The 19,685-nt window shown below is 40.4% G+C and overlaps 3 protein-coding genes and 1 long non-coding RNA gene across 4 annotated transcripts; 2 read left to right on the forward strand and 2 right to left on the reverse strand.

Moving 5' to 3' along the window:
- Nucleotides 1–2,517: 2,517 nt before the first annotated feature.
- On the reverse strand, nt 2,518–3,137 carry LOC122758850. Its single transcript, XR_006358203.1, has 2 exons — nt 3,025–3,137; nt 2,518–2,709 (listed from the first exon to the last, which is right to left on the reverse strand). It is a non-coding gene; the product is annotated as an uncharacterized LOC122758850 (long non-coding RNA).
- Nucleotides 3,138–4,092: 955 nt separating this feature from the next.
- rgrb (retinal G protein coupled receptor b) lies at nt 4,093–8,855 on the reverse strand. The gene is made up of 7 exons (XM_044014519.1): nt 8,374–8,855; nt 6,769–6,925; nt 6,025–6,146; nt 5,546–5,699; nt 5,314–5,431; nt 4,668–4,781; nt 4,093–4,524 (listed from the first exon to the last, which is right to left on the reverse strand). The coding sequence occupies exons 1-7, from the start codon at nt 8,447–8,449 to the stop codon at nt 4,384–4,386; spliced, it is 882 nt and encodes a 293-aa protein (XP_043870454.1). The 5' UTR covers nt 8,450–8,855; the 3' UTR covers nt 4,093–4,383.
- Nucleotides 8,856–11,848: 2,993 nt separating this feature from the next.
- lrit1b (leucine-rich repeat, immunoglobulin-like and transmembrane domains 1b) lies at nt 11,849–15,449 on the forward strand. Its single transcript, XM_044014518.1, has 5 exons — nt 11,849–12,146; nt 12,683–13,143; nt 13,373–13,678; nt 13,796–14,922; nt 14,993–15,449. The coding sequence occupies exons 1-4, from the start codon at nt 12,025–12,027 to the stop codon at nt 14,872–14,874; spliced, it is 1,968 nt and encodes a 655-aa protein (XP_043870453.1). The 5' UTR covers nt 11,849–12,024; the 3' UTR covers nt 14,875–14,922; nt 14,993–15,449.
- Nucleotides 15,450–16,098: 649 nt separating this feature from the next.
- Nucleotides 16,099–19,263, forward strand: LOC122759172 (leucine-rich repeat, immunoglobulin-like domain and transmembrane domain-containing protein 2). The gene is made up of 3 exons (XM_044013795.1): nt 16,099–16,358; nt 16,462–17,243; nt 17,732–19,263. Exons 1-3 carry the CDS (start codon nt 16,249–16,251, stop codon nt 18,508–18,510), a joined length of 1,671 nt encoding a protein of 556 aa, XP_043869730.1. The 5' UTR covers nt 16,099–16,248; the 3' UTR covers nt 18,511–19,263.
- Nucleotides 19,264–19,685: the final 422 nt, after the last annotated feature.

Genomic DNA, 19,685 nt, shown 5'->3' on the forward strand with positions numbered 1-19,685 from the left:
GAGTCGACTCAATTTACCTTGTTCTCTGTTGTGTGAAGAAAACCCAGCTCATGGTCAATCTCGCTGACCATGTCCTGTTCGGCAGAGTGATGTAGCAGCCATTGAGGCGTGTGTACAGTTTGGCAAGTTCCAGCATCTAACAAAAAAAAAACAAAAAAATAAGAATCAGCAGACTTTAGTATTAAGTAAATATGGATTAAACAAATTGAGTACCACCTGAAAGAACGTACCTGAAGACATCCCGTGGAAATTATCTCTAAAGGTGTCGCTCACCTTTTTTTTGACAGCCTTTTGTATATGGCGGGTCCGACCAGGTCTCCGTAAGCAGGAAGCAGGTTGTTCCTTGAAAAAAAGTTTGTATTTTAATGACTACATTAAAAGTTTAGAATTATAAAAGACATGTATAACCCTGAATCAGTGTTTAAACCAGTGGAAAAACTCAATCGTAATGACCATGAGTGGAACAGTGAGTTAACATAGCACAGCAGCCATTTTAACTTGTTAATGGATTGGTTTAAGTGTTTGAGTTTCAGATTTTCTTTATTTTGTTAAATGTGAATATTTTCTAATTTCTTTGCTCTATTTAAGCTATCATTGAAATCAAATAATATAAGAATCTAACTGAAACAGTGAACAACATTTAACATTTTATGGACCAAACATCAAAATAAATCACAAGTTAATGAAAATAGAAATTAGATGCAGTCCCATTTAAACCAATAATTTAACTGCTGTAACCAGACAAAACGGCTGCCAATTCAGAACTGGCTCACAATGAGGCACAGCTTGAATATTGAGGTAAGGCTAATTTTTAAGCAAATAATTAAGATAAGATTAAAAGGCAGAGGCAGAGCTTGGCCACCATTGAGCTAAGGCTAATACTGAGCAAACAAATTAAGCTTATATAAATTAAGCTTAAAATGAAGCACAGCTTGAGCAAAAGCTAAAATTGAGCAAATACCTAAAGCAGAATTAAAAATAGTTCGGTAAAGTTGGAAAGATTTTGACAGATTCGGACTTTGCGGTTCAATAACGTGTAAACGAAATGTTCTATAAACATAAGAGTGGTCTCTTAATCAGAATTGTGTACTTAATGATCTTAACTGTAGTATTACAGAAACCACCTTGCACAAAGATGTACTTCCCATGGTCACACTACACCTATTATTTTGGACAATAAATGATTTTAAACATTTTTGATGAATTTTCGTTTCACATCAGTTCCAATAGCTTTTCTACTGTACATTGTATGGTCACCAAAATCATCTCATACAAAGATGACCTTCCCATGGTCATACTACAATTCTTATTTTGGACCAAAATGATTTTGAATAATGTTAGCAAATTTTTATTTCAAATAATTTAATAGCTTTTTCTACTGTACATTGTACAGTCACCAAAATCACCTCACAAAGATGACCTTCCCATGGTCACACCACAACTCTTGTGGACAACAATGATTTTTAACAATTGTACTGAATTTTTATTTCAAATAAGTTAATAGCTTTTCTACTGTACATTGTAATTGTTTGAAAACATTATTTTTTTCAAAACCAAAAGGTGGTGTGACCATGCTACATCTTTGTTTGAGGTGATTTTAATGACTGCATTGTACAGTAGCGAGGGCTTCCCTGTCAACATACACCTGCTAATCGTGGAAAAGCGGACTCAGCCTATTTATAATATACACACACACACAGACATGTATGTATGTATGTATGTATGTATGTGTGTGTATATATATATATATATATATATATTTTTTTTTTAAGAAAAAATAGCTTAACTTTCATTGAATCTAATGCAGCCAAAATCACTCCACACATTGAGGGTCTCTGTAACTGCCCAGCTCTATCATGTAGGGTAAGCATCTCTCATGCATTCCCATTTATTAAAAATCATGCTGTAAAGTTACCTGTAACTACTGACCTGTTACCTAGAATTTTGCTATTATCAAACGCATTGACAAAACTTTTATCAGTCTATAAAAGTGTTTTTGTCTCCATCTAGTTCAGTGTGGTTGTTGGTGTAATATTCTGTAAGTACAGATAATGTAGTCGCACCAATGGTGCATTTTATATCTAAGCACAGAAGTAAATTAATAAATAAATTAAATTAATTTTTGCATTGAAACTGTTAATTTTGAAGCTGGATTAGCTGACCGTCAACCCTGTAATGATTACATGTTACCACTCATTTTTACCAACAACTGGTAATTTGTAATGGTAGTCTTAACAACCTGAATATTGACCACCCCATCCCTAAAAAGGAATTCAGTGTTTCTTATGTTATATGATGACTGCATTTTTAATGTAATTTAGTAAAATGAGTTGATCCATAAAAAACCTGATTTGAAATAAAAAAAAAAATCATCGAAATTGTTTAAAAGCATTTACCTCCAAAATAAGAGCTGTAGTGTGATCATGGGGAGGTCATCCTTGTGAAGTGATTTTGGTGACCGTTCAATGTTCAGTAGAAAAGCTATTGAAACTGATTTGAAACAAAAATTCAGCAAAATTGTTTTAAATCATTTATTGTCCAAAATAATAGGAGTAGTGTGACCATGGGAAGTACATCTTTGTCCGAGGTGGTTTCTGTAACACAGTTAAACAGCAATGAACCTAATGATTTTTTTGTCGAGCTCGTGTTTTCAGCGACGCACTTTGCAGACGGTCCCTGGGCATGCGCGTCACACCCGTCTCGCTCCCGCTGCACATAAACACATGTTATTCTTCCAGCGCGGAATTCAAGTCACTTGGATGAACATGTTATTGTTGCTCATTAAGTACACAATTCTTATGTTTATAGAACATTTCGTTCACACGTTATTGAGTCTGTCAATATCGTTCTAACTTAACCAAATTAAATAATTGGCCAAATAATTAAGCCAACATTAAGCCAAACAATTAACTTACAATGACACATAGCTTGAACCAAAGCTGAAATTGACTTAGCCAGGGCTAAATATGAGCATATAATTCAGCAAACAGTCACCATTAAGATAACTTGACAAAAGTTACTCACCAATCTGGACCAGGTCGAACACACCATCCTGGAGCTCTTTGCTGCGTTTTTAATACAGGAGCTGATGCACGCGACCAGAACTTCGGCGTCTGACGTCACGCCGCGGTAGTTCTCTTTTTTTTCCCCTCTTCTTTTTTTAAAGTTCCCTCGTTCTTTTTTGAGGTTTTAGGGTGGTTGGTGCATTACCGCCACAAGTTTCAGTAGTTAAGCAGCGACACCTTTTTCGCGTCTTTTCTTTTTCGTGCAGCTTCTCTTCAAAGTAACATCACGAAACTGCTGCTTGGAGGAAGATTAAATAAGAAGAGGAGGAGGAAGCAATCAGCGGTCATCAGCTGATTGAAAAACACCTGCGTGAAGGCGAGCAGGTGTGTTGTGTCACCAATCAGTCTCCTCTTTATGCTTCTTCTTCTTTTCTGGGGTTTTATGGCGGTTGGCAAACAACCATTTGGTGCATTACCGCCACCATCTGGTATGGAGTGTGGATCAAAATGTTGATCTAACTGAACTATTACCTAAAAGTAAAAATAATAATTATATGTCTCTATATACAGATATACATACTACAAAACACAAAAAAACAACCACCTATATATGCATACATACACCTATTCATACACACACACATCCTATATCCTCCCAATCAACTTTGTGGTTTTAAGAAACTGGAGTAATATCTTGTAACACTCACTCCGGTTCTTCCACAGTACATCTGCCAACTCCAATTCCTCATCAATGTCTCTCCACTTTTTAATCATTACTTCTCTCTCTCTTTGGTATTTTTGACATTGTTTTATAACATGATGAATGGATTCCTCCTGCCCACGGTGATCACATCTGTCTGTATTGTGTTTGTTGATATGAAATAATATGTTGTTCAATCCTGTATGGCCAAATCTGATCCTCGATATTATATTTTCCTCTTTCCTGCTTTCACCTCAGTCTTCACAACAAAAACCCAACACATTCATTATCTTAGTAAATGAGTCATTAAAGGTCATCTCTGGATGTTGGTTTGCAGTTTTTCCAAGTTGAAAACCATTTGAAAACAGATGAAGTCTGAAGCAGAAGAGCGGCAGCACAGTGTTTTTTTTTTATTATTATTGTGAATGGTTAAACATGGACGGAGGAGCAGTGCAGACAAATGACGTCAGAAAGAAATGAAACACATTTTGTAGATTAAGTGCAATGCAGAATGAGGGGACAGAGGTAAAATGCAGACTGTTTCATATACATAAGACAATAGTATTACTCCAGTACAGGTATCTAAATGCCACAAAGATGTTTCCTTAACCTAAATTATTAACATTCTATCATAAGAGCAAAGGATGATTTGGTCTCGGAGGATGTCGACTTTTCCTTTTATTTTGACTTCTTAATAACTGGGTCGACAATCTTTTGTCCAGTGAGGAAATGCCAAACACCGCCTCGGTAGAACTCATTTCCAAACGTGTAGAGGAGAGCGTTGAAGATGGGATTTGTCTTGGCCACGACAGGGAGCACCTGAGAGACGAAACAAGGACCTCCATCATTTTTTAACATTCTCAATTAAATTATAGGTTTGTATAGGTTACGGCAAAGTCCACACACCAGAAACAAACAAGACGACAGTTTGTTAGATAAAAAAACAAAACACAACTTCTCACCATTCGCAGCTTTGGAGACACAATCTTCACATTCTCAAAGCAGGCGTAGATACACATGAGGACATACGGGCCCCAGCACATCAACATGACCCTCAAGGGTAAATTGGTGTTGAACTAAAATAAAAAAAAACAAAGGCTGTTGCATTAGAGCAGACATCACACATATAAAATTAAAATTAAAATGACATGACGGAGTGGTTCTGCGTGTTTCGTACTTCCTTAGCCACATTTTGTAGTCATGACGCAGCTACACTTTCTCATCTTCTGTCTTTATACTTTATATGTGTCTAAATGTGGTTTGTGAAGCACACAACATAACAAAACAATTCAGGATAAAACAGTTCCAATATTTTCTTCACTCGATTGCCAAGAGTGAGATGAAAATATTCATATCAGTTTCTTAGCTGCATGTTAAATATAGAGAAGGTGATCAATATGAAGGACTTTGAACGAGGCAGGGTCTTTGTCAATCTGCGCTTCCCAGGTTTGAAACTTCATTTCAGTCACGAGAACAGCATTGGACTAACGTAAACACATTCACAATAACATTATTTCCCACACAGCCACTGACAGCTGTTCTTTCACACATTTGTCTGGTGATTGAAGAACAGTTACAGTGGACTGTGTCCTTTAGAGAAACATTTACCCTGTGGTGATGGACTTTTTTGAAGTGCTTGTGGATGGCGCTGTAGCACGACATCATGGTGAAGGCGGGGAACATCAGGTAGAGCAGCACCAGCGTGAGCATGTACGTCACATAGTCCCTGTTGAAAAGTAGAATAAACAATATAGAACACTGTTTCTGACAGCACATGCTAATTTTGCTGATGACAACCGCAGCAAACTGGATATTCTGGCCTACGCGTCCTTATGTCTACCTGTCCCCTCTGGTGTAGTCCAACGTGCAGCAAGTCCTCATGGGCTCAAAGTCATAAACACCCCATCCCATCAGAGGAACAGCTGCCCAGAAGATGGACAGAATCCAGATGATGCTGCTCATTGTCAGCGTTGTGCTCCAGAAGAGCTTCTGTCCTACAGAATAAAAACACACACGGTGTCATGTGATGACGACGGATTAGAATAGAGGGGGGGAAAACATGCTCTACACCAGAAACAAATATGAAAGACTATAATACATTCAGTTATAAACCACTGTGAAAACTAATAGAAATGCCAAAGCACTTTGTATTTACTTTATTCCAATTAATGTTTTTCTGTGTAAGTTATAAGTGAAATGTGTTTACAATGACTTATATGTGAAATATGTGAGAAGTTTCTTTAAAGTCCAGAATCTAAAGGTTTCACAATGATGTTTTTAAAAAGGATTTTGACTCTTCAACACTTCTTGTATCCTCACTAGTGCAGTACTGGTGATATCTGTCCCAAGCAATGGCAGCCATGAAACTGATTGAGGCCAGAACTGCTATCATGCCCTGGAAACCATGATAGGAACATCCATCTTGTCCAAATGGCCAATATCTAGAGACAAGAAAGAAAACAATCGATACATTATTATTATTATTATTATTATTATTATTACAACATTGTTATTGTGTGAATGAGACAGGCTGAAAATGCTAATTCTTTAATTCTAGAGAAAGATAAATACTTTATTGATCCCCATGGGGAACTTCACATTATCCAGCAGCTCTTGATATGTAAGTATAAAAACAGACAAGTATCAAACAAAAAACAGATAAATAGTAAAAAGCGGAACTAAATAAATATCTATAAATGCAAGGTACGTCTATCTGTCTGAGTGTTTATCACATAATTGCCCAACAGTTTGCTTGACAGGCTTCAAATTTGGCAGGTGACTCATTCAGGGCACCGGCGTGTGGCAGTGTTTGGATAAGAACTGCAAGATTTCGGTAGAAATGCAACAGATGCACACTTTAAAAACACTCAATGTCAAAAAGGTTTGCAGCAAAAAGTGAACCAAAAATGACACAGTGAATAATGTGGATTGTGAAACGTAAAGGGCTTATTTGGCCTGTGGTACCAGTGGCTCGTATCAAACACTAAGCCTTTTTTGAGGGGGGGTTGCACACTACCCATAATAAGTAGAGGTGAGAGGAAACTGAATGAATGTGGTTGATACCTGATGTAACTGGCATAAGCAGCTGTGAGACCGTTAATGTTCAGGCTGATGTCGGCCAAAGCCAGATTGAAAACAAAGAAGTTACTGGGAGTCCTCATCTCCTTCACTGAGAGGAAGGACACAATGCTGACCGCATTGAGGATGAACCCGAGCATGCCTGCAAGTGAGAGAGAGAGAGATTTAAATTTCATTACTGGAAATTCAGAAAGTCTCCATCATTGTCCTCTTTTTAAAAAATACCCCTAAAAATGAACAGGATTTCCCTTGAAACAACCTAATGGACAAAAGTATTTGGCTACACCTGTTAAGTATTGCATTCAGGTGACCCGTGACACAGAGCCCTGACCTCAACCCCATCGAGCCCCTTCCTTTGAGATTAACCTGAGCACAGATTAACAGCCAGGCCGTCTCGTCCAACATCAGTGCCTGAAAACCTGAATGGACACAACTTCCCATAGAAACACTTTAAAATCTTGAGGAAAGTCTTCCAAGAAGAATGGAAGCTCTTATCACTGCATAATGGGGAACCAATGATATCCACTTTAAAGTACTGCATATGTATTTACATCATTACAGTTCCTGTTGGTGTAATGATCAGATGTCCAAATACTTTTGTCCATATAGTGTATTTCTCTTTTACAAGGGAGACAATGGACAAGACAGCTCACTAGTTACAGTACAGACAAAATAATAAACAACACAAACAATACTCAATATAAAACAACAGTCAAATTTATGTGCTTGAGGGAAAAGTAAGGTTGCAGTTTGAGATTATTGTCATAATTGATTAATCTGCAGAGTATTGTCTCAATTAATAGATTAGTTGTTTGGTCCATAAAATGTCAGAAAATGTTAATTGAATGTTGAGGATGGTCTTGAATATCTTCGTTGTAATATGGATCAAAGGATAGACAAATACAATAAAATAAATAATAAAACCAAAAAAACAAGTTGTTTTAATTGTCAAAAACGACACTCAAACCAATTAATCCATCACCAAATAGTTGGTGATTAGTTTAGTAATTGATTAATAATCGATAATCTGGAAAACAGAATAATTTTGATTAAAACAGATGCACATTTTCTACCAAAACACATTTTAACTTTCACATCTTACTAATATCTTACAATTCTAATACATACTGCTGCTAATAACAGTGTTTTTAGGTGGTCTGGTTTATGAGAGTTATTTTTAAGTTTATTCAGTACTTTATCATTGAGTTCCCTTTAAAGAGCTACGTAAATAAAATGTATTCTTTTTATGATTATTATTATTTTATTGGACTTTGAAGCTTGACTCGGCATATCAGCTTGGACTTATCACTTATCAGCACAGTCATGTGACCCTCACGTTGTCCAGAACTTCACTCCCTGACCACGAAGTAGGTCAGAACAACAGAAACGGTTTTTTTTTTGTTGTTTTTTGAAAACAGAAGTGGGTTTGTTCACTTGTAATCCAGCACAAAACTTCACTTTGAAAGAAAACAATGTTTTTTTTGTTCACATTTTTTGAAGCACTTAATGGTTTAAGGGTGAACTGTCCCTTTAAGTCGTGTAGAACCTCGTGCGTAAACATGTGTGCATGTGTGTCGTGTGTCCACTCACCCCCGACCAGCAGCGCTGTGCCGAATGTAAACATATCAAAATCCGTGAAACCCTCCGGTAATGTGTACGCCGCCATGGTGAAAAGCACAAATTCTACTTTCTCTTCCTCTCGCAGTTGTGTCGCGGATCAGCGTGTGTGTGTGTGTCACACTGACGCCTTTATAAAGGCTCTTTCACGTGAAAAAGCATAAAGAGACTAATCTTGGTTAGAAAAAAAAAGCCCCTCGTCAATCCTCGCAGGAATGTCCTAACGAGCTCACTTCCTACAAACTCACTCTCAACTTTCTGAGCGCTAAAGGTTTGCGCCTCTGCTGCGCAGCGCTTTGAAGAAAAGGTCAGAAGTTCAGTCTGTGACTTGACTCTTTGTTTGCTGTGAGATAAATGACAAGGTTTGAATGAAGCTGCACAACAACAACAACAACAACAACACAGAGGAGAGGAACTTGCATCGAGCGCTCGTGTCATTCAGCAGCTGTGGTTGATCACAAGAGAGAGAGGAACCATGGGAAATGTGGTCCTTCAGCAGACACACGCTGACCATTAATGATAAATCAACAGTCTGTATAAAGTACCTTAAACAGATACTTGAGTAAAAGTATCTTACCAGAAAAAGTAGTAAGACTTTTAGTAAAAGACATGGTAGATCAGTGGTAGGGCGAGTTGTCCTCTAACTTGGAAGGTCGTGGGTTCAATTCCTGGCTTTGCTCGTCTACATGTGTCCTTGAGCAAGACACTTAACCCCATGTTGCAGCGTGTGAAAGATCATCAAGACTAGAAAAGTGCTATATAGATACAGACCATTTACCAACTCTGGTAGTAAGGAGTAACAAAGATAGTTTTAGAGTAAATGTAGTGGAGTAGAAGTAAAATTGGCCAGAAATACAAATAAAGTAAAGTACAAATACGTGAATTGTGCACATTAATGCAGTATGTGTTACATTACAACACTATAAATCAGTGTGCTGTGTGTTACAATTTCAATACTTTCTCAACATCCCACATTCAAATACCATGTATTCAACCAGATGCTTAATGTTAGTCAAACAGCAAAGGTATACATTTGCACTCTTGCTCTTCCTAAATGTCTTTACACTGACCAACATTAATAGTGAGTCATCAGTGAATATCAGTGACCTGCTTTTAAGGACTTCATTCTGAACCAACAATAACAGGAGTTCAAATCTTAAAGGTCCAGTGTGTAACACTTTCACTTCTGTGGTGTGACCTGTGTCCTCTTCTCACTGAGCATCACTGACATTACAAATGTAAGGGTAAAGTAACTGCAATCAAGTAATAAAGGTCAAATAAGCCTCCAAATGGTATTATAAAAACTAGAGTTGAAAAAAAGAGGACACCAGAAATTGACCTTTGGCTCTCACAGCAGCATCAAGCTTTTAAAATGTAACATTTGTCTGATTGCACCACTAATCTGTCCACAGATTAACCACAAACTCATTAACTATGAAGTAATGATGTGTCCCAACAGACTTATAATACCCTTTTCTGAAACTGCACATATTGTCCTGACTAAAAGCTCAGTGCCCCAGTGTCCCCCTGTTGTTTTTTATCTTCCAAATAAACTGATAATTTGTTCATCAACACGTCTGTCAACTGTCCTCAGTCCCAACAAGAGGCCTCTGGCAGTGTCGGTGTCAGTAAAGCAGCAGGGAAACAGTTTGACAAAGCGTACACGTCTGTTAATCTATCGCAGCTGAATGTGTCGACACAAAAACCAGGTCGATCCGGCACAACAGAGGACATGAATGCAGTGGATTGATCAGCTGAAAATGATTAACTGTAAACTTGAGGAAGTCGCTTGTGTCTTTTTTTATTGACTCCGACATCTTTAACGACATGCAAAGTAAAAACTTCACTTTTGTTTGCTCTGCCATGACTTGATGTGCTCCTCTCCAAGTAACAAAACCTTTAGTAGTGAGTGACGTGAATCTCTCCCAGTAATATACTCACACCCTTTGTAGTGACGGTGCTTTGGTGAATAGTCCATAGCACCGTCATAATCTGCTGGTGTTGTAATGAAACAAAGGTTTCACTTATGAAACTCCATTTGCACACAGGCTGAGGAATGGGAGAAAGATAACTGACACAAATGCTGTTCATTCTCTTTAAAGTATTACGTGATTAAGTTTTGCAGCAATCTGACTTCACCATGTCTTTCCTTAATTGGGGAAACACTATTTTAGAGGGAGATATATGAATAGTTACTCCACTGCACATGTAAAATTATTATGTAGAGAAATAAACAGCCTTATTCTTTATCTGCATTTAGATGATGTATGTAATTTTCTATTTACACTGTTTGAATGCTGTTTTATTCTCTGTATTATATCTCAAATATTATAATTTTTCAATTCAAAAGTGTAAATATGGGACATTTAAAATGAAGTTTCTCTAAAACTCTACAGTGTCCTCACAAATGTCCGATTTGCAGTATTATAGTAGTCATAGATGTCCTCAACACAACCGAGAACTTACATTTTCTCTAAATTTCTCTGATTTACTGCTAGTTGTCATATATGTCCTGAGCACAATTTTGTCAGTTTTATTTTGAAAACCGCATGTCGATATCTTTACAGATAAGCCTGACTCATTGATCCACAGGGTATTTTCTACCAAGAAATCCTTAAAAAAGTTACATTTTGACTGCAGTTGCAGACTAGGGATCCTTTTTCTCTTCTCTGGGAATCTTATTTTTGTTTTATTATGAATTTTTTTTTTTCATTAACCTCCTCCCAATCTCTGGTCAAAGATGCATCACTCTGGAGGTTTTTTTCGCTGGTCATCCCCCAGGGAAACATCCATTAATAAGAGACACAGAGCGATGACAGGATTAAAGGATTTGAAATCCTGTCAGACAACCACGGCTTTAAACCCCTGCACCTGTGAAAACAATAAATAATTGTCAGTGTGTCACATTCTAACACAGTTCCATGAAACAAAGTCACGTGTTCATAGATCTTCAGAAATAATAAACTGACACCGGCAACATAATGAATACAAAAATGATCAGTTGAATGAAAGTGGTGTAATTCCGGTGTAATTACAGATGAAGATGGGAAACTCACTGCCATCTAGTGGTGAGTTGCTGCTAGGTCACAGTCATGATGAAAATGACTTTTCTAAGTATAAACCCAACATGTACTGTATCTGTTTTCCTTCTTTGAAATGATGAGGAAAAGTCTGACAGCATGAGAGACAACATGTGACAAACGCCCACTCCAACTTAAAACCTTAACATGCCATATTTTTACCTTTATGTTTAACCTGTATTTAGATGCTGTTAGTCACTTCCGCGCATAATTAACCACCCAAACAACTATTCGAGAGCAACTCCCTGACAATTTTCAGCGAAAAACGGTGCAGCCTATCAGCTTCCAGGAAGCCGCAGTCTAATCGTGTGAATGAAAATAACCCAAGTCCTCACCACTAATCCCTGCCCATCCTTTTTATCTCAGGACTCTGAGCGGTGGGAGCAGAGCAGTGTGGAGCCGTGAGCCTGCCGAGCAAACCACCATGCATCAGCCTGTGTCCTGTTAGACCGACCAGCAGCTCCTTCACACACACACACACACACACACACACACACACTGTAGTTTAGTTGCATAGCAGTTAGTGATCTGCAGGAGAGGAAACATGAGTGGACACATCAGTGCTGCTTTTTGTCTGGCTTTAGTTTTCCTCCCTGTGCTGGGCTCAGCGTGTCCTGCACAGTGCAGCTGCTTTTACCACAAATTAAGCGATGGATCAAAAGCGAGGTAAGGACAACCACTATGATTTGATTTTAATAACCACAGAATGCTTTTATATATTATATATTTGTCTTTCTAAAAGCTTCCTTCACTTTAATCACGGTGTGTAGTGGGGGATTAACTTGGAGTTGCTCTTTAATCTCCTTTGCTTGTTACAGAACAATAGATCACTACGTTCCTCTAAATTGAACTCTGAACTCATTTTTTAGAGTAAACCTGAGGCAGAAAATGTATTTTGCTTGTTGGTAAATTCACGGTTATAAACCCAAACATCTTCACTATAGCTGTACTTTCTATAAATGTATATGTAGCTGGATAATTTAACACTTCAAGTTTATATATTCTTGTGTACAGTTTTATTCTTTTGTTCACACGTATTCTTTTTATAATTGGGTACAGTTTTCTTTACATTCTAATCTACTTTTTCTATCTTGTTTTAGCACAATAGGGGCGTGTCGCAATTTTAATTTCACAGAAATGCACCAAGTACAATCTGGTGTGACAAATCAACAAATCGTGTATCTTCTGTTGTCTTCATGCAGGAGTGTGCTTTGCAACGACCCAGAAATCACCGCGGTCCCTCCAAATTTCCCCGCGGACACGTCGAAGCTCCGCATTGAGAAGACTGCGATCACAAGGATTTCCGGCAACAACTTCCACTACCTCAACAACCTGGAGTTCCTCTGGATGTCCTTCAACTCCCTGAGCGCGCTGAGCGTGGACAGCTTCCGGGGTCTTTACAACCTGGACGAGCTCAGGCTGGACGGGAACTCCCTCGCCTCCTTCCCCTGGGAGTCTCTGAGCGACGTGCCAAACCTCAGGCTCCTCGACTTGCACAACAACAAGATCTCCACCATCCCCGCCGAGGCCGGCGCGTTCATCAAGAACATCACCTATCTGGACTTGTCCAGCAACAGTCTGACGACCGTCCCTGCCGACGTTCTCATCATGTGGCTGAGTGTGAAGCCGGCGCAGGACACCGATTCCTCCAAACTTATTCTCGGTGAGGAACAAGCTGTGACATATTAAGACAGTGATTTAAGCTGCCTCGCATGATGACCACTGCTTTGACTTCAGAGTTAGGGATTAGTCTAATTATAGTTATTGTGTGCAGTTTGTCAGGATGTCGGACTATCTCTATTTATCTATGTCTTAGTCTTTCTTGAAGGACAGACAGTAAAGGACAGTAGTCCATATGAGCATGTTAGTTTCATGAGTTGTTTCCTCTACAGGGCTCCATGACAACCCGTGGCTCTGTGACTGCCGGCTGTACGATCTGGTCCAGTTCCAGAAGTCCCCATCATCGTCGGTGGCTCTAATCGACACCAGGCTGAAGTGTGCCGACCCAGAGAGTCTGTCAGGAGTTCTTTTCACTGAAGCGGAGCTGCAGAGGTGCCAGGGCCCTCGGGTGCACACGGCCGTGGCTCGCGTTCGAAGCTCACTGGGCAACAATGTCCTGCTCCGCTGTGGTACAGTCGGAGTCCCCATCCCCGAGCTGTCCTGGAGCCGAGCCGATGGCAAGAAAATGAACGGCACAAGTGAGTTCTGCTGAACTAACTGCAGATGTGCTCAGATTAGAACACTCAACGCGTTAATGAGATTTAAGTTATTTGTGCCAATGTTCCTTAACTCACTTCTCCTTTCTTATTTTACAGTTCAGCAGGAGATTTCAAAGGAGGGAATTATTTGGTCCATCCTGAGTGTGCCGGCGGTCTCCTACCATGATTCTGGGAAATACATTTGCAAAGCAACTAACTTTGTGGGCACCGCGGACGCCATCGTTTCTCTGGTGATCACAGATACTTTCCGGTCAGAGGAGACAGGTGGTGGTGGTGGTGGTGGTTCTTCAAAGAGAAACAGAGGGAAGAAATCCGGTGGCATGGGAAAAGCAGCATACCAGGAGAAACTCATCGCCAGATACATTCCTCCGCCGACTACCAAAGCCGGACAGCCCATCATCGAACCTCTCAACGGTAAAGGTGTGACCGGAAAGTATGAGATCGAGAGCTACAGCATCTCTGACAGTGCTTCCCCAGAAAAGGGCAAGGAGTCAGACTCTCAAAGTCCAGAAGAGGAAGAAGAGGTTCTGAGCAACTTAGCAGCCAATGCCTCATCCTTACAGCAAGCTCCAGAGAAAAGGATAGTGCGCTCAGTGAAGGTGATTGGCGACACCGACCACACCGTCTCCCTGAACTGGCGAGCCCCCACTGCCACAAACACCACAGAATTCAACGTCCTGTACGCTGTATTCGGTGAGAGAGACATGCGACGCATCAGCGTGGGTGCGGGGAAAAACCGGATCACCATCGAGGGTCTCGTACCCAAAACAAAGTACATCGCTTGTGTTTGCGTCAAAGGCCTGATCCCGAAAAAGGAGCAGTGTGTAATCTTCTCGACTGACGAGGCGGCCAGCGCAAGCGGCACTCAGAAGCTCATTAATGTGGTGGTCATAACGGTGGCGTGCGTGATCGCCGTGCCCTTGACACTGATCGTGTGCTGCGGGGCGCTGAAGAAGCGCTGCCAGAAGCTGCTGGGGCGGCAGTCCAAGGAGATGCAGGACTCATACGTGACATTTGAGACCCTCGGCCCTGGGACTAAAGCCAAAGGGATGGAGGGTGAATTTCTGACAAGGTTAAACCTCGACGAGTCCAACAGGCTGCTGTCAGCGCGGTCTAGTGTTGACTCAGAGGCCACAGTGAGGACTGAGGGGCCTCCCAATGAGTACTTCTGCTAAAACCCAACGTATGCCTCAACCTCCGGAGGATGCACTTTGTTTTCTAACAGCCTGTGATGTGATGTGATGATGATGATGATGCTCAGAGACAAAGATTATTCTCTCTGTGTGTCTCCAGAGGACGATAATATTTCAGCGTGTGGATGTGTTATTATTTTACAGCCTTGTGGGAGTAAAACACCACCGATTAATGGATGGGCAGCAAAAAAGGGAAAATGCACACAGTGATGATTTCAGTATTTACATGTAGTTTCAATGTGTAGTAAAAAAATCATGCACTTTTAAAGGCGATGTTTTGCAGAGAGAATCGTCTTGACGTGTTTCCCTATGCTGTAAAATCCAGATATTCTTTCCAATATTTAACCTCTGCACTGTGTTTAAAACTTTATTCAAACAATATTTAGAGAAATTCTAATGTAATTCCGCAGTTATTAGTCTTTTTTTTTCTCGTATTTTCTATTTGTTAATGTGCCAGATTTTACCTAAACCACTGTACATTTTTATAAGGTAAATACATGTGACCTGAAATATGTATAATGTAATATGTATATTATATTACATATTATAATGTAATGAATGTACTGCATGAAAATAAATATTTTTATACTGATACATTTTTACAGGTTTCTTCTTTTGTCGTGGCATCTCAGAATGATATTCTGAAAGGTGTTATTTACCAAATTAAATGTATTAAAACTAAATCCACTCAGAGCACAGATTGTTCTGCCTGCGTGTGATGATGTGGAGAACATTTATAAAATATTCATTTTAAAAAAACACACTCATAAAGGCTTTTTATTGGTAATTTTCTTCCTGATAATCCATATACATGTTAAACTCAGGTGTTTGAAGACAGTAAAGGACATTTAGAGAGCTTGTTTTCACACTTGCTTGATTCTGCCTGAACCTGCGAGACGACCAGTGTTGAGATTATTGAGGTCAGGTTACTGTCGTCTACAGACATCTGTCTCTCTCTCCCCCTCTGTGCAGCTAAGCCTGACGCGTCCGGCTCTGTTTATACGGACACGTCTCTCCTGTAGCGTCAATGCTCGCACTTTTGTGGTGGCACAAATAAAGTAAATTAGACTGATGCTAAGCCTCTCTGGGGTTTATACCTGAAACTAAAGCAGTGACGACATTGCTCACTGAACGTGGGTTCAACAACACAAGCTGATATATATTGTTTTGTCTGAGCAGATTTTTCTTTTAGACTAAGTGGTCCATCGCTATAAATATACCTTTCCCTGTGTTTGCAAAGGTTATTTGTTGTCTTAAGTGTTACGTCAAGGAGGATTAAGGTAATAGGCTTTCATCCATGCAGGCCATGGGCATGTGCCGCCCTCACAGGCCTATTTCACATGCTCCTCCAGGAATATGGACGCCTATCGTGTCACATTGCATGTCGTGTTGTTATTTTATCTCATCACCCCCGGATCGACCACCTGTCCGAGTGGCTGCTCCTGCACAGATGATAACTTGGGAAGGTAAGCTATCAGTTTACCTGAATAAATTCATATAATAGGTTTGAAGTAACCTCTCAAATGTGTGTGAAAACTGACAAAAATATGTTCCATCTCACCATCCCAGGTCTTTACTATGTATGGAAACCTCCATGGGACAAATCCCACAACATATCCCACGCGATGCCACGAAAATACGAATCGAAAACTGCCACCTGACGGAGTTACCGCAGCAATCTTTCTCTAAAGTTAGCGCCTTGGAGTTCCTTTGGCTGAATTTCAACGAGATCACCCTGATGAACATTAAAAGCCTGGAGGGACTGGACAGCCTGACAGAGCTGCGGCTACAGGGCAACAAGCTGACTTCAGTGCCGTGGACGGCGTTTCAGGACGTGCCCAAACTCAAGATTTTGGACCTGAAGCACAATCAACTCGATGTCCTCCCTGAACACGCTCTGAGACACCTATCTGCCCTGACCTACTTAGATTTATCCTTCAATCAGCTCGGTGTCATTACTAAAGATGTTTTTGTGAACTGGCCTCTTTACCAAAGAGCAGAAAAAGAATGGGGGAAAGAAGGACTGGTGTCCAACGTGGTTCTGGCCCTGCACGAAAACCCCTGGTTGTGCGACTGCCGCCTCAAAGGCTTTGTTGAATTTATCAGGACGATCAGCACTCCCATCATTCTGATGAATTCTTACTTGATGTGCTCGGCTCCCGCCTCCGAAGCCGGCAAGTTTTTCCACGAGATCCAGTTAAAGTCCTGCATGAAGCCGGAGGCGACTGCCTCGGAGAATAACATCACTTTACCTCTCGGAGCAAACGCAACGCTCACATGCTTAGTCAAGGCTCGACCAAGCCCGACCGTTCAGTGGATGTACAGTCAAAAGATTATCAGAGGATTTACCGGTAAGATTTTTTTCTTTTTAAACCACTATCCATTAAACTGTCATGTACCTGCTGTGACAGCACAGACGTAGTGAGCTATTTCTTAAATCTTCAACGACATTCTTTTTAAGATGAACGTACCATTTCTTTATCAGACGTAAACTAAGTGGCAACTGGTGATGACGTCACCTGTAAGAATCTGAACTCCTGTTTTGACCAGAACCATGTCCACAGACACTGGTGTCCACTGATATGTGGCGAGCCTTATATTTTTCCTGTAAATGGAAACTTCATTCTCTATTGAAGAAGACCTAAAACTAGCAATTGGGAACATTAACTCCTCAGGAAAATGTTTAAATCTAGTGAGAAGTGGGTTCATTTTCACATAGACCTCCATCCAAAGGGAGTTGTTTTTTCAACCAGCAGGGTTTGCCCTCTGGTGGCTATTCACTATATTCTTATTTCCTTATTTTCCTCAGCCAACAAACCACTCTGTTTTCTCCTTTCAGCCGCCGAGACTCACATAGATGCAGACACTGTCACCTCCCAGCTGCTGATTCCCTCTCTTCACCTGGCGGACCGAGGTATCTACACCTGCACGGCCCACAACTTCATTGGCAACTCCTCAGTGAGCATCGTGGTCAACATAAGCTCCCCCAACTCCACCGCTCCACTCCCTCCCCCCGTCCCCATGTTGTCGACCGAGGAAAACGCCTACATTGACATACGCATCGCCAAGCAGACAGTGTATGGCATCACCCTCGAGTGGTACGCTGTGACCGACAACCCTGCAGAGACCTGGTTCACCATCCACTTTGGCAAATACGATTCGCCGAAGAAGGAGATGATCTACATCGGCCCTGGCATCAACAGCTACTCTGTCAGCGACTTGCTCCCTGTCACCAAATACAAGGTCTGCGTGTCCCTGAAGAACCACCCGCCGAGGGAAGGCCAGTGCATCGTCTTCGTGACAGGAAGTGACATCAGTGAGCTGGAGCAAAGAGAGAGACTCATCCACATCGTAGTCATCGTGTGCGCCATGGTGCTGGCAGTGCCGGCCGGCATGTTTGCCTGCACCACAGAGGGCAGGTTCAGCTGCATGGAGCGCTGCCTGGATCTGTGGAAGAAGCACAGGCGACGCAGAGAGAACCTGCAGAGAGCCGAGAGGCAGGGAACCTTTGACAGCCTGCAGGCCACGAGCGAGGAAGGTCTGTGCAGGGACTCAGAAGAAAGACCAAAGAAGAAGGACGAAAGGTGCAAAGGAGGGAGTCAAGCTCACCTGTACTAAAGAACTGCACATGCATGTACACATTTGAGTGTAGCCCCAGTTTGTGCCTCTTTTAAATGACATAACTATACTTCAGAGATTCTCAACAGCAATAGTCAGTGTGATCAAATTTGAATTCTTTGACTCCCAGTAAAATACCTTGTCTGCTTTTGTTTTTGAAATGCTTTGACAAGTAGAAGCTGTGTTCTACTGTGTAGGCAACACAAGAAAAAAAATAAAAAGTCCCTTAGTCCCTTTTAAAAATAAAACATTAACATCTGTACTGAGGAATAGATAATGGTGAGTTCTTTAAATTGGTTTAAGCTGCAAAAATCCCAAAAACTGCATGAAAAACTGGGGTTTCTTTCTTTTTTTGAACCCAGATACATCGTGTAAAGCTGTGACTTAATTGTTCTTCAGAACAGACGCAGACACATGACCAGTTGAAAATGGAGGCCTTCCTCCCTCGTTATACAGGGAGTTTGTTTTTGTCTGTGTGAATGTGCTTAAATGTATGATAATATCATAACTACTATATAAAATGTATTTACTTTGTCAGAGTCTTGTGGACAGAATACAGAGACATGCATTTAAATTAAACATGTGTATAATCAACACAGCACAATGTCTCTGCTGGTTACTTTGATATTAAGTTTATGTTTCAGTGGATTAATATTTCAAGATGAAATTGAAATTCATTTCCACTGTCTTAAGATTTGCTGTCAGAAAACAAAAATCATGTTGGGTGTGGATTAAAGGAAAGCCAAAGACGAATGCTGAGACATATTCTGATTTGTTTCTAAAGTGCAATCACTCAAAGGATTTGTTACATAAGCAGCGTTTCCCCCGTGCATTTATACGTACACTCGTAAGCAGATTAGAGTGATTTTCTATCTGAATCCTTTTCAGTGGGACATGATATTTCCATTTAATGACAGCATCTGGACCTCAGCTGTGCGGACACGTAGTCGAAGAAACGAGAGGATGTGGAAAACATTTCTTTGTTTCTGTCACAGCATATAAATATGAGTCTTTTAGCTGAGTCATATCCACAGTGAATCATTTATCACATATGGATCTTTATTTAAACACAAGACAACGTGTGAATTGCTGCTAAATATGATCATGTAAAATACATTTTCTACAGTAAAAAAAGACCTTAACACCTGTATATTGTGCATTTATAGTATTATTTG

This window comes from Solea senegalensis, linkage group LG18 (assembly GCF_019176455.1).
Source record: "Solea senegalensis isolate Sse05_10M linkage group LG18, IFAPA_SoseM_1, whole genome shotgun sequence".
Classification (NCBI taxonomy): domain Eukaryota; kingdom Metazoa; phylum Chordata; class Actinopteri; order Pleuronectiformes; family Soleidae; genus Solea; species Solea senegalensis.